Here is a 13,123-nt window from a genome sequence, read left to right on the forward strand (position 1 = left end):
TCACAACCCTATAGCAGCTCCAGAAAGGCCTTGAATCTGCCAAATAACCAACAACAAACAACAGCCTTGGGTCCTTGTCCACAAAGTTTATTACAAAACCATGTACTCTCATTAAAAAGAGAAAAATCCCTGATTTAGTTTCCCAGCTCACGGTGGCTCCACTGCAGTTCTCCAGCTACTGCTTCCCCTGATCTGCCACGCAGGAGTGTCTTCACATTTACTTGGTACAGCAGCAGCTCAAACTTCAGCACTGGGTCACATTAACATGGGAAGAAAACACTTATAAAAACCTCTCTCATCTAAAACTGGTAAAAGTGAAAATATATCTTGGAAAGGCCTCACTGCAGAAAGCTCTGAATTCTTCCTTGATCTGAAAAAATAAAAGCAGAGGAGGGGAAGATGAATCAGTTTAATTCCTTCCCAGGAAATTAGGCGAAGAGCTGGGTCTGTGTTCCTGCTGCTGAATGGAGAGCCTTGGCTGCTGCAGCCCTGCACTAAAACCAGATCTGGCTCTGTATCAAGCCTCACTCTTGGAGATGCCTCATGGCTAAAATAGCACCTGGGCTCGAGAGCCAGTACCTCAGGGTTGAGGCACTAAAACCAGAACTACAGGCTGCTTTCTGAGAAAGAAAAGCAAAAAGTACAGCTCAGAGCTTCAGATTAAAAAAAAGGAAAAATTACCAGATGGCCTGAGTCTGCATTTTGTTATCACCTCCACAGCCCTGCAGCCCCTTCAGCCTTTGCTTATTAATCCCTCTTGTATTTGTTCACGGGTAAGTATTTCCAGGAAAACCTTGAGGAAACACAGGCTAAGCCTGGCTTTGTGTAGCACTGCACTGGTTTCAGTAGTGAATGACATGCCAGGAGGAGCAGGTTGGTCTCACCTGGAGAGATGTCACAGCCCAGCCTGCTCTGTCCTCACCTGCCTGTGGCAGCACAGGACACACACAGCAGGTACCAGCACTTACCTCAGGGCACCACTTGGACATCCACTGAGTCGTAAGCTGAAGCTTTCATCTTTTCCAGTGGCTTCCCAAAGAGCTGCCGCAGGGCCACGTAGTCAGGCTTCTCCTCATACTCCAGTGCCATCACCTGCTCCAGGTAGCTCTCCAGGGCATCTGCAAAGAAAGGGGCTCACATTGGAGCAGCACAGAAACTCCAAATGGCTATTTCAGGCTGCTTGTCCTGCAGCCAGCTCACCCACCCTCCCCAGGCAGCTGCAGAGAGGAAAACCAAACCAAGGCTAAGATCAAAGAATCATGAAATTACACAATAAAATAGAATCACCAACTGATTTTGGTTGGAAGGGACCTTGAAGCTTATCTCCTCCCAGCCCCTGCCATGGGCAGGGACACCTTCCACTATCCCAGGTTCTTCCAAGCCCATCCAACTTGGCCTTGAACACTTTTCAGGCATGGGACAGCCACAGCATCTCTGGGCAACAAAATGGGATAGGGAAGTGGCCTCTAGCCCCAGATACTTCATTTCTAAACCCACCAGCACAGGTGTCCCTTCAACAACGTTCATGAAAGCAGATCACAGAAAGCAGCCCTCATTCTTCTGTACAGAAAACAGGGGATTTGTTCCCAGCCTCCTGGACAGTTCACACAATGCTTGGTCACCATCACCACTGGAAGTCATTCTAGACCAACACCCCAGCATAAAGTTCCAGCTTCAGATAAAGTCAATCCTCCATCCCTGAGTCCCATTGTCACTGAGAGCAACCCCATACCTGGAATGGATCTCTGCCTGAAGCACAGTCGGAGAAGGCATCTCACATCCATTCTGTACCTGAAATAGTCAGCACAGAGTCCTGTCAGGTGAGAAGCAAGGGAGCAGGCACCTGAGTACCTGGCTTTGAAAACAGGGACAAAAAAAAAATCCCCAAAAGGCTGAATTCTGCTGGCTGTGTTCTGGATGAAGCAGAACTTGGGGTTCACCAAACACCCTGGGGCCAGGCTCAGGCCTGGCTGCAGGATTTACCACATCCCAACTGTGACCTGGGGATTTCAGTCACAACCCCCTCTCGCTGCTTTCTGCTGAGCATTTCCCAGAAGAGATGATTTCTCCTACCTTTCTTTCTGTTCCACCACAGCTTTTACTTTGTCCAGCTCATCAGACCAAGGCAAAATGCCACAGAGCCATTTCAGAAGACAATAGCCCAGAGATTCCAAGTCACTCCGTCGAGATGGTCCTGATGGGAAGCACAAGAAATTCACATGTCACTCATGAAGGGGCAGAAGTAAAGAAATTCAAGAGCCTCATGAGGATGTGCTCTGGGGTATCAATACTCCTGGGAGCCTGCTAACTCACAGTTCAGGAATCACCTCCCAGCCTCTGGAGGAAGATTTCCTGAACACTCTCAAAGAGCAGTCACAACCCAGCCAGGAGAAGGATGGAATTTGGCACAAGCTGCCCAGGATAGCGTGGAGTCCCCACCCCTGGAGGGATTTAGAAGTCATGTAGATGTGGCACTTGGATTAGTGGTGACCTTGGCAGTGACAGGTTTACAGCTGGACTCAATGATCTTAAAGGTCTTTTCCAACCAAAGTGATTCTATGATTTAAGTGCCTTTCCAGCTCTCATTGCTTCAAGGTCAGAGCAGAGCCTGCTGCAAATCTGTTTTGGGCAGGGATCCAGTCTGGCTCGAAACAGATCCATGCTAAGCCAGCACGAAGGGCCCTGTTTTCTATTCCCCACATGCCTGCAGCAGCCAAGGCTCCAGATGGAGCAGGAACATCCCTGCTGCAGTCATTGAGTGACCTGGCAAGTTGCAGCACAGCAGCCATCTGGAGGCAGGAGTGAACAGCCCAAACAGGAACCTGGTTCCTGGTGCACGTGAATGCCTGGAAAGCAGCAGTGCCAGCAATGCCAGCGGGGAGCCCCAGCTCCAGGGAGCAGCACCACAAGAGCAGCTCCAGCATGTGTCACAAACCCAGACCCACCTGTGCCCTTATGGCTGTCCAGGCTGATGAACTCCACCGTGCCCTCATGAGGGGTCCTGCTGCCCTCGCGCCAAGCCACGTGCTTCCCCCCGGGGCAGTACCGGAATGCGAAGCCATAGCCAGCGAGGGTCACCTGCAGGGCAGCACAGAGCACCCACCTGAGTGCACAGCAGCCCTCAGTGCTGCCCCACAGCCCCTGCTTCAGTACTGCCCAGCCTGCCCCAAGGCAGGGACCTGGAGGCTGCCTTATCCCATGTCACAAACCCCAGTGCCCTTTCCTGGCAGCACTGCTCCTGCTCCCTACCTGTGTGAGGTCTGCTGGGTTCAAATAGATGTTCTCAGCAGTGATGTCCCCATGCACATACTCATTCTCATGAATGTACTCCAGGCAGTCTAGCTGGGAATAAACAGGGGGAGCAATCAGATACATACAGGCTCCTGCAGCACCCTGGCTATCACTGAGCTGGACCTTCCCCAGCTCCCTGCAGCCATCTGGAGGAGCACTAAAAAACACCACACCTCACAGCCTTCAAGTTCAAAGGTCAGGTTTTTCTCATTCTTCTTATCCCAAATTCCTTCAAGGTGACACAGTGTTCAAGAGATGCTACTACAGTTTACAGCAGGCTTGAAAGATGCTACTTAGAGACCCTACCCAAGCCCCCTGGAGCAGCTTTAAAACACCTCTGGGGGATCCAGAAAGAAGGTAGAAGTGTTTTCTGTAAAACTCTCTTGGGAAGGATTGGTTCTCCACATACCACGCGAATTGCAATCTGAAAAGCCGCCTTCTCCCTCAGCAGGTGCAGGCCATCGCTCAGGACCGACTGAAGAGACCGCCCCAAGTCAGAGAACACCAAAAACCTGCAGGAGAAAAGGGCTTTGCACATGGCAGTACCTACCTGGTTTGGAGACCCTGCAACAGACACTTGTGATCCACTGGACCCCAGTTCAACTCCAAGCTGACCTGGGAAAACACTTCCTTCACTTTTAGTAAGAGAAAACTTCTTATAAAGGAGACAGGTGTGCTCATCATGTGTTCCAGACACACAGCCTGAGTCTCCCCTTTTTGTTAAGTGTCAAGGACCAGAACAAGGTGTCCCCTGGCCTGAGGGGCAGCAGCAGCAAAAGCATTAACTTCACCAGCAACACAAGGACTGAAGGGAACAGTCATGAGAGGCAAAACATTTAATAAATGACAGGAGCAGTGAATAAGGTCAAGAGCCCAAGGCACAATGACAAAAGGACTAGCAGAGGAGAGGGAAAGCCAGACATGCTCAGACAGCCCAAGAGCTCAGTCACCTCACCTGTAGCTGTCTGCATGCAGTCCAAAGCCAACGCAGTTGGGGATGCCCAGCAGTGGCACAGAATGCCACTTCTTCCACTTCTCCACTGCAAGAGAAGAGGAGAGTGCAGTAGATGCTGCTGAGGAAGGAGTTAGGGATGCTCCTCCTCTGAAGGTCTGCTCTGACCTGGACAGCTGACAGTGGCATGTCAGCCTGACTCTGTCCCCAGAATTCCAGTCTGATGTGTGCATTGGCATGTCAATACACTGTAGAGCAAGCTTTGTTCTTACCCAAGTTTTGGGATCAATGGAGTCGATACCAGAGAGCAGCTGACAGAACCACCCATGGAAAAGGGACAGGAGAGTGAGCCAAAGTGTGTCAGGCTGCAGGGCTGGACAGCTCCCAGACACATCAAGACAGTGAGGAGCACAAGAAAGCTGTGCTCATACTGCACTGTCCTACAGCACACAGACTGCTGGGAGAACTGGCACTGACCAAACTCCTCAGCACTCTGGCACTAACTGAGCAGGGGATTAACTTTTCCCAGCCTGGCCTTCCAAGAGATTCACATAACTGATGAGAGAGGAATGGCAGTTATCCTTTGTTCTTGCCCTCCCAAGAAGCACCAACCTGTTCCAGCCTTCGCAGCTCGCTGGAAGAAATTCTGTTCATTGTAGATCCTCCCATCTTTGGCATCCTAAAGGGAACAGGGAGGAGCATTACTTCAGCCACACACATCCTGCTAGAAAGGGAAACTTGGGTGAGATTGCTATAATCACTATATGCTTCACTACTCATTTTAAAGAAAACAAAGATCAACTAACAGAGCTGAGAGCAGAGCTCAGGTGTCTTGGTACCCTATTTAATGCTGCCCCTAACAACCACATAAACTCTGAGCATCAGTACAGAACAGGGGAGGGGCCATCTCAGGTTGGGCCTTTCCAGCAGCCCATTTACAGCTGTCTGAGGGTTAACAACAGCCAGACAGTGCAGCCTAGGTGCAGCATGGAGAGGTCTCGTCCCACAGCTGTTAAAGGGAGCCAGAGGTGACCTTAGCCACAGCAGGGATGAGGGTGTTTCTACAAACACACAAGTCTCAACAGAGAGCTGTAACATTTATTCTAGCTGTCAGAAAGTGAGACAAGAAAGTCTGTATTAGTAACTTTAACTGCACACAGTTCACACTCAGTGGATCTGTGTTTGCCTACACACACGTATCTATTCGACATTAATTCAGGACAGCTGCTACTGTGTGTGGGAGAAAGCAGCAGGTTATATTCTACCTGATTTGATATAAAACTGGTATCAAAGATAGCTGGAGGAACAGCAGGCTGCAGACAACACACACCATGTCCCAGTGGGTATTTCACTCTGCATCTTGCCTGTGAGCCCATGTAGGCCATCAAACCCCAGAGCCAAAATGCTCTCACGTGCCATATCACACTCCACAGTGCTTGGCAGCACCAAGCAGCCAAAAAGTGCAAAACAGAAAAGTTGGAAGTTCTGCTTACAGAAACAATTACAGTTTCCCACCTACTGGTTCTAGTTTTGCACTTTCTTTCTCCATCCTCTTATATGTCTCCTCTGTGACAAAAGGCAGAGGGACTACCCAAGTGCCTGCAAGACACCCTGGAGCCATCAGTCAGCACTGGCCCTCCTACAGACCAGCAACCCACAAAAGCCACAGCAGAAAAAGTCTTTCAAGAAAACAGTCTTTCAGCTCTGGTTTGTGAGCTACTGAAAATCAATCGAGTGAATTTCCACCACAGAACAGCTGTTACTGGAAATAACACATTTCTGGAGAACCCAAGATACTGACAAGTACCTGGAAAGCTAGCTTGGAACTCCAGCTATAAATTCTATTTGATTTCAAAGTGTGCTCTGGCCTTACACAGTGTCTCCATGCTGGCTCTCACACAGCCTCAGCACAACACCAAATTCCAACCTCTTCAGTTTCCCAAGACTTCAGCAGGGTGTGTGAACACCTGCCAGAGAGGAGAAAAGTTGGTCTGACATTCCTGAATCAAGATCTAACACCTCACATCACCAAGTTCAGTTCTGCAGGTTCTTGAGCCTGGTCAATGAAAGCAGCAGCCTTCTGTGATTAAGGCTTTGGGTTTTTCTTAATCCTCATATCTATTTTCTTCACACCTTTAACAGAAAAGCCAACTGAAATCCCAGCACAACACCCTCAGGAAGTTAGATCCATCTCCTACGTTAGCAGGGGCCTCTCTGACCACTCTCTCTAAATTCCTCAGATACTCTCAGCCAAACAGGTCAGGACACAGTACTCTATGCACTATTCCTTACCCAAACAGATCAAAACTCACAAGTTTGAGGGAGTAGCTTTGCTTTTGTGGACAGGTTCCAGATGCTGACTGCGCTGTGGAAGGATGGAACAGATGTGGTTACAGGAGCATGGAAAAGAGGTTGTGCGTCATTAAATGCAGCCTGTGCAGCTGGATTTACTCATCCTCTGCTTCTTTCTCTTGAGATTTGCAAAGCAAAGCTATGTGATAGCGCCTTCCCAGATCACTACAAAATAATTCTTACCTTGCTTCAGGAGGTCAGCACCCTGACATGCTGCAAGTGCAGTTGTACTTAAGTCACAGAAGCATCTGAGTATGGCTACAGTATGGTGGGGCTTTGAGGGGTATGTAAAGAATAAAACATTAGCAGAATCTCAAAGGCATCCCCAAATTCATTTGCTGAGCACTCACTCCATGGTTTGACAAGTCTGTAAGGGATGCCAAGTCCCTCTGCTCTGTATGGATGTTAGAGCTGTATGTGGCTTCCCTTCTCCAAAAGCATTTGCACCCATGACTTGGCCTCAGGGCAGTTCATCTTCTCTTGCTCTCAGACCAAGTGCTATCCACAAGTTACCTGCTGCTCATCACTTAAAACCTAATTTCTATAAAAGCACTCTCCACTATTGATTTTCTTTTTTATCACATTTTTTAAAAAACATAGATGGATGCTCAGACTTTGTTATGCAACAGCTTGAATAATGAAAAAGAAAGTTAAGCCAAATATCAGGCAAAACTTGGTAATGGAGTAAACTCCTCCTGGACAGTTGCCAAATTAACAAGAAAGAAGAAGATAAACTTCCCTTTGGAAGTTTACAGCTAAACTGAAAAGATCAGCACTTACTAAATGGCTGAGAAGCAGCCTATGTGGTGTAGTTGCTTTCTTTGACCCCAAAACAAGCTCAGAATTGACATTTACTGGGTATTGACACCACTTACAGCACAGGAACTCCTGTACAGTGCCAGCAAATAGTTTTTGGACCTAAAAGAACAGAAAGAGGAAGTGTGGCCCCAACAATGGACATTTCATAGTAACAGAACAGCCTGGTGTCGGTTTGATATTATCGCTGGTGCAGAGTGGCTGACAGGCAGATGCCCAGTGAGGAACAGCTGGAGCTGTGCCAGGGAAGGTTCAGGTTGGATCTCAGGGAAATCCAGAGGGTGCTGGCACTGCCCAGGCTCCCCAGGGAATGGGCACAGCCCCGAGGCTGCCAGAGCTCCAGGAGTGTTTGGAGAGCGCTGCCAGGGATGGACAGGGTGGGATTGTTGGGGGGTCTGTGCAGGGCCAGGAGCTGGACTCCAGAGTACTTGGGGTCCCTTTCAACTCAGAATATTGTATGACCACGGATCCTGCAAGCCTGCGGATCCCTGCCAGCCCGACGGAGACCTCAGTGTCACCCATTCCGCGGGCTCTGGGGGTTTCGGGATGTCCCGACAGCTGTCCCCGAACCCAGAGCCGGGGACACCCCCCCGCCCATCGGCCCCCCTCCGCCCGGCCCGGGCCCCGCAGCACCTTCGTACAACAGCCCGCAGCCGCCCTGTTCCAGCAGCCGCACCAGCCTCCACCGCCGCCCTCCCTGGTCCGTCAGCACCGTGTCCGCCGGGAGCTGCGCGGCTGGGCCGGGCCGGGGCTTGCGGGGCGAGCGGAGCCCCAGCCGGGCCGCGGAGCCCCGCGGGGAGGCGGCGGGGCTGGGGGCCGGCGGCTGGCTCGGTGCCGGCGCGGCGGGCTCGGTGCGCTCCTCGGGCGGCGCGGGCAGCCTCCCGCCGCAGGCCGGGCAGAAGCGGAACGCGGGCTCCACGGCGAGCCCGCACTGCGGGCAGAACCGGCTGGGCCTGCGGGACACGGACAGCGTCAGAGCCCGTCCGCCGCCCCGTTTCCACCGCCCCGCTCCCGCCGCCCCCAGCACCTTGGGGAGCCGCCGGACAGCTCCACCCGCGGCTGCTCCGGGGTCGGGGTCCGGGTCCGGGTCCCTGCCCCCGGGCCGCGCCGCCCGCGCACCCTCCTGCCCGACATGGCCCCGCCGCAGCAGCCGGGCCCGCCGCGCCCCCACCGCGCATGCGCCGCGCCCGGCCCGCGCCTTGTCCTGGCGGGGCGGCGGAGCCGCTGTGGGGGATCGGGGCCTGCGGGAACGCCGGTCCTGAGGGGTCATCGGGATCTGAAGGGAACACGGCGGCTCTGAGGGAATACCGGGGATCTGAGGGGACACGGGGACGTCCGAGGGAACCGCGGGCCGAGGGCTGTCCTTGGCCCGGTGGGACAGGGACACGAGTGCTCGCGTCCGTGGGGGTTGGCGGAGCCGCGGGTTCCCCTCAGGCTGCGCTCCCAGCTCTGCCTTTTGGGGCCGAGTGTTTTCATATTACCTCATAAAAGACACCAGAAAACTACTGAGAAAGGACCCTGTGACTGCTGAACAGGTGCTCAGAGCTTAATGAGTGCGGGAGTTACTGTGTGGCACAGGGCTGTGTATTCACCTGTGTATCCTTTGTGTACATTCCGCACCTCAAGCAGGCACCATTTCCACAAAAGAGGTGTATGTGGACTTAAACCTTTCCCATCAGGTGGGCTGAGGCCAGGGTTTGCTAGGGGAAGGTGCCTGGCCCCTGAGCCCCCACAGCGAGGGGTAGCAGAGACAGGCAAAGTGGGGGCAGTAGGGACCTGGTTCTTGTCCCACAGAATATCTCATATGGAAAGATGTTTTTCAAAGTCCATCCCAGTGAGCCATGGAACACCAGTGATTGGGCGCGAACAGGAGCAAAGCAGATCTGGAAAGCGACCTCATTGCATGAAGAGCTGAGTGGAGCAGCTGCTCCCACCAAAGCTTAGTGTGAAACAGGAGTGAGCTCCGTGTGCCGATGGTGGAAGGCAGCATGAAATAACACCTGGAGTATGAACCTCCTGATGAGCCCACCATAGAGCTGGAGGGCTTGGAAGAAGCGTCTCCAGATAGGATTTCCTGCCATGGACTGGTCGCTCCTTCTCAGTTGCTCCAAATGCTGAGGTGTGTTCCTAACATTCACTAAGCACACAAAAAGTCCCAGGAAAGGCAGAACTCTGCCAAGTTACTCTGGGAAGCTTGGCATGTGTTTGAATCAGTTTCTGCAGCCTGTTACTGGGATGTTTTTGAAGCACCTGGACACTGTCAGTGACAGGACAGGAGGGATTCTTCCATTCCTGCCCACCATGGCCATCAGGACACTGCACTCCACAATCACTCTGTTATTTCCCCTGGTATTGCAGGCAGCAGCAGGACACTGAATTGCCTCACCTCCACTGCCAGCCCCCTGCACAACCACTTCAGTTCCAGCTCCTCCCACTTCCCAAACAGGTATAGTCTCAATTCCTTTGTTAACCAAAGCATCGCCTCAGAATTTTGACAGAAAAGAAGCAGCCCTTTATCAGATTTGTTTGAATTTACCTTAACGGGTTGGTGGGTGGTGTTTTGTTTCCCCTAATTCCCAAATCAAGATCACTCTCCCCGAGCCCTCTGTGTGACCAGTGGCGCAACTGGGAACGCCTTGGTTCAGCAGATTCATAAAGTCTTCCAATTATCATTTTAATTTTTTAAACTTAAGCTGTTAATTCTTGATCATAGCTCCATAATTTCGTTGGTGGTTGCCTAGGGAACAGTGATCACAATCTGATTACACTCAGTTTGGGGAGAGAAGAATCCATGCAGTAAGCAGAAATACAGGGTGCTTTAAAAAGTCAGACCCCATAAACACAAGAAAAACTGAGAAAACAAGAGTGATAGGGAAAGGCAGACAGAAAACAGTGGGAGAAGGCAATTCTTTAAGATTTATTTCAAAAGTCACAAGCCAATATCAGAGAAGACAGTGCTACTTAGTGCTGTATTGAAAGTAATAATTAGCAATAAAAAACCCATAATGAATAGATGAAAAGGGAAATAATTAACAAATTTCTCCATTTCATAACCGGTAATTTGCATCAGCAGGGCAATCTGGGTGCCTGCAGTCACTCCATAGGAGATTGTGTCTGCAGCATTGCACCGTTTGCCTGGTCTTAATTTGCTCTCTTTTTCTTACCTCGGGCATCAAATACCAGTCTGGATTTTGGGCTGCAGAGGGCTCTGGCTCCTGGAGAGTCTCTGGAGAGCAGGACAGAGCAGATCTTGAGGTCAGGCTTTGGTTCTTTGAACCTTTCAGCTCTCAGGTCCTCAGAGGTGCCAGGACCTCACCACCCTCACAGGGAAGGATTTACCTCTGGATGATTCCCGGTTGCCACTGACCACCCATCTCACCCATTAGCCATCATTTAAAACCCCTCCCAGGGTTTCATTTCAAGGGTTTGCACCCCAATTTTGTTTTCCTTTAGCCAGGGCTCAAGTCTCCTGGAGATGCTCCCTCTACCCTCAAGTTTCTCTGGTTTATCTGTAAGCTGAAATTCCACCCCCATAGGCAGCTACCTGCAGCACTGCCTGATCTGTTCCAGCTTCCTCTAAAGCAGTGGGATAGATGAATTTTTAACTCTCCCTTGCTCTGAGAAGAGGGAAAAGTATTTATTTTTAGGAGTAGACCTGTCTTCCTGATGCCTTTGTGTGTTGAGGATGCTCTGACAAAGTCACAGAATATCCTGAGAAGGGACCCACAAAGATCATTGAGTCCAACTCTCAAGTCAGTGCTGCTGTGCCCTCTGGGAAAGCACAGACAGCTGGGGTGGTAATAGAAAGACCCCTGTTCCCCCCCACAGGAGCGTCCTTGGTGCCAGCTTAGTTATGTCTTCTTTATCTCACCCTTGGCTTCCCAGCACACTGCCAGCAGCCCAAACACATGACTTACTGGATTTCAGCGCTGGCAGAGATCTTTCAGCTTGACAGGACGCCCAAAGCTGCCAGTTAACCTTTTAATGAAATGAGGCTGTTCCTTTTCATTTACACACCTCTTGGATCCTGAAGTGATGCCTCTTGAGAAGCCGTGCTAGAGTCCTGGGAGAAGCCTTGGAACCCTTTCAGCTCCAAATTGCCAGGTCCAATCCAGCAGCTTTAAGAGGTCTTGGGTGTTGGCACACCCATGGGAAGTGGCACACATCCCCCCCACCCAGCACCCCTGCCAAACTGTCCTGCATTTTGGGTATTGTTTGGATGGGGAAGGGGAGGTCCTTGATGGACAGAGATAAGATGATTTAATGAGCCAGCCAGCACCTTCAACACAAGTTAAACCTTGAAACCATATATGGGGTGAGCAGGGCTGGGGTTTCTGAAGGCAGATGGTCTGAAGCAGCAGGATGGATGTCCCCACTGCTGCCGACAGGATGGGGCTACCCCTTGGGAATAACTCCATGGGAGATGGGGGTGACAATAGCCAACAAGGAAAGGTGGTGGAGAGCAGTTTGAGCCATGATCTCAGGGACACAGGTGCCAGCAGCAGGCAGCAGGAGCAGGGTTGACAAGTTTGGTACAGAGGCTGGTCCTTCTTTCCAGGGGCTGATGTGAGAGGTTAGAGAGGAACATCCCCCAGGCAAGTGCTTCCCCACTGCCTAATCCCTGCTGTCCCTGCTGCCTCCTCTGTGCCTGATCCCCACTGCTCGATTCCTTACTGCCTGATCCTGCCTTTTTCTGGGTTTCTTCCGTGTTCCTGCTGACTCTCCTGCACACTCCCAGCCTTGGGTGTGAGCTGAGTTACCACAATGCCACTGCACCTCATTGCAACATCTCCTGTCTTCTGTTCTCCTCCACGAGGAGCCTGTAAATACTTTGTTTGGCAAGATTTTTGTTTTGATCTAATGGCTCAGCTTCCTTCAAAGGCAGGCACAGAGAGACACTGCGTGAGGCAACAGGGAAGGTCACGGGGAGAACTGGAGCAGCTGTAATTGGGGAGGATCAAACCCAGGCTTGAGCAGGGGTGTGGACAGGTGGCTCAGCCCAGGCTGGCATGAGGCTCCAGCGTGTCACCGCAGGCAATGACTGTCCCAGATCCTCCCTGGGCCCACAGTTACCTGTGACTACTCAGCTGGCTGCTGGCACCACCTGAGACAGGGCCAGGGGCCCCGTGATGACGCAGATTCTGGGCAACACCACACCGTTCCCAAGGTGGCCACAGCAGGATGCCATGCAGAAGGGTGACACACAATGGGAGAAGGCAAACAGGGAGAGGATGAGCCCTCAGCCAGGCCATGTTTGGAGGGAAGGCACGTGCCGTCCCCATGCAAGGCCAGCCTGCATCATCCACATCTCAAAATGCTCATGTGGCTCTGCTGAGGGATAACAACTCTGAGCCAGGCAGCTCCTTCCTGCCTCTGAGCACTGTAATGAACTTAGCTGTGTGCCACTAAGGACGTGAGTGTGAGCAGGGAAGCTTTGCTGTGGTCTGGTGGCTGCTCAGTCACCCATGGGAGACAGCTTCAGTTCCTCTGGTGTCTGGAACCAGCTGGGGGAGGGCAGGATCAGGGCTCCCAGCTGCAGCTCTGAAGATGGGCACTGGGTCCAGGCCTCTCCCAGTGCAGTCCAGTGGGAGATGGGGTCTGGGCACAGGCCAGTCACAACTTCAAATGCAAGCACCCCACCTGGGGCCAGACCCGCAGCTGTGACTTGCTCCAGGTGCCCCGGGGAGCCAAAATTCAGCTTTGGCCATGGCC

General features: G+C 51.9%; 1 protein-coding gene across 1 annotated transcript; it reads right to left on the reverse strand.

Annotated features, from left to right (window-relative positions):
• Positions 1-71: 71 nt before the first annotated feature.
• Positions 72-8,545, reverse strand: VRK3 (VRK serine/threonine kinase 3). The gene is made up of 12 exons (XM_014252395.2): positions 8,439-8,545; positions 8,045-8,364; positions 6,556-6,608; positions 4,856-4,922; positions 4,247-4,331; positions 3,701-3,803; positions 3,250-3,342; positions 2,946-3,078; positions 2,074-2,194; positions 1,733-1,791; positions 969-1,118; positions 72-370 (listed from the first exon to the last, which is right to left on the reverse strand). The coding sequence occupies exons 1-11, from the start codon at positions 8,543-8,545 to the stop codon at positions 970-972; spliced, it is 1,290 nt and encodes a 429-aa protein (XP_014107870.2). The 3' UTR covers positions 72-370; position 969.
• Positions 8,546-13,123: the final 4,578 nt, after the last annotated feature.

Source organism: Pseudopodoces humilis, chromosome 18, assembly GCF_049639895.1.
Source record: "Pseudopodoces humilis isolate 2021_Gansu_Grassland_sample_001 chromosome 18, ASM4963989v1, whole genome shotgun sequence".
Taxonomy (NCBI): Eukaryota; Metazoa; Chordata; class Aves; order Passeriformes; family Paridae; genus Pseudopodoces; species Pseudopodoces humilis.

Excerpts from the sequence above, each read along its gene's own strand:
- VRK3 (XM_014252395.2), bottom strand. The coding sequence starts at position 8,545 with ATGTCGGGCAGGAGGGTGCGCGGGCGGCGCGGCCCGGGGGCAGGGACC. Across the intron at positions 3,804-4,246 it reads CTGCATGCAGACAGCTACAG|GTTTTTGGTGTTCTCTGACT; the intron begins GTGAGGTGACTG and ends TTTCTCCTGCAG. Across the intron at positions 2,195-2,945 it reads GGACAGCCATAAGGGCACAG|GACCATCTCGACGGAGTGAC; the intron begins GTGGGTCTGGGT and ends GCTTCCCATCAG.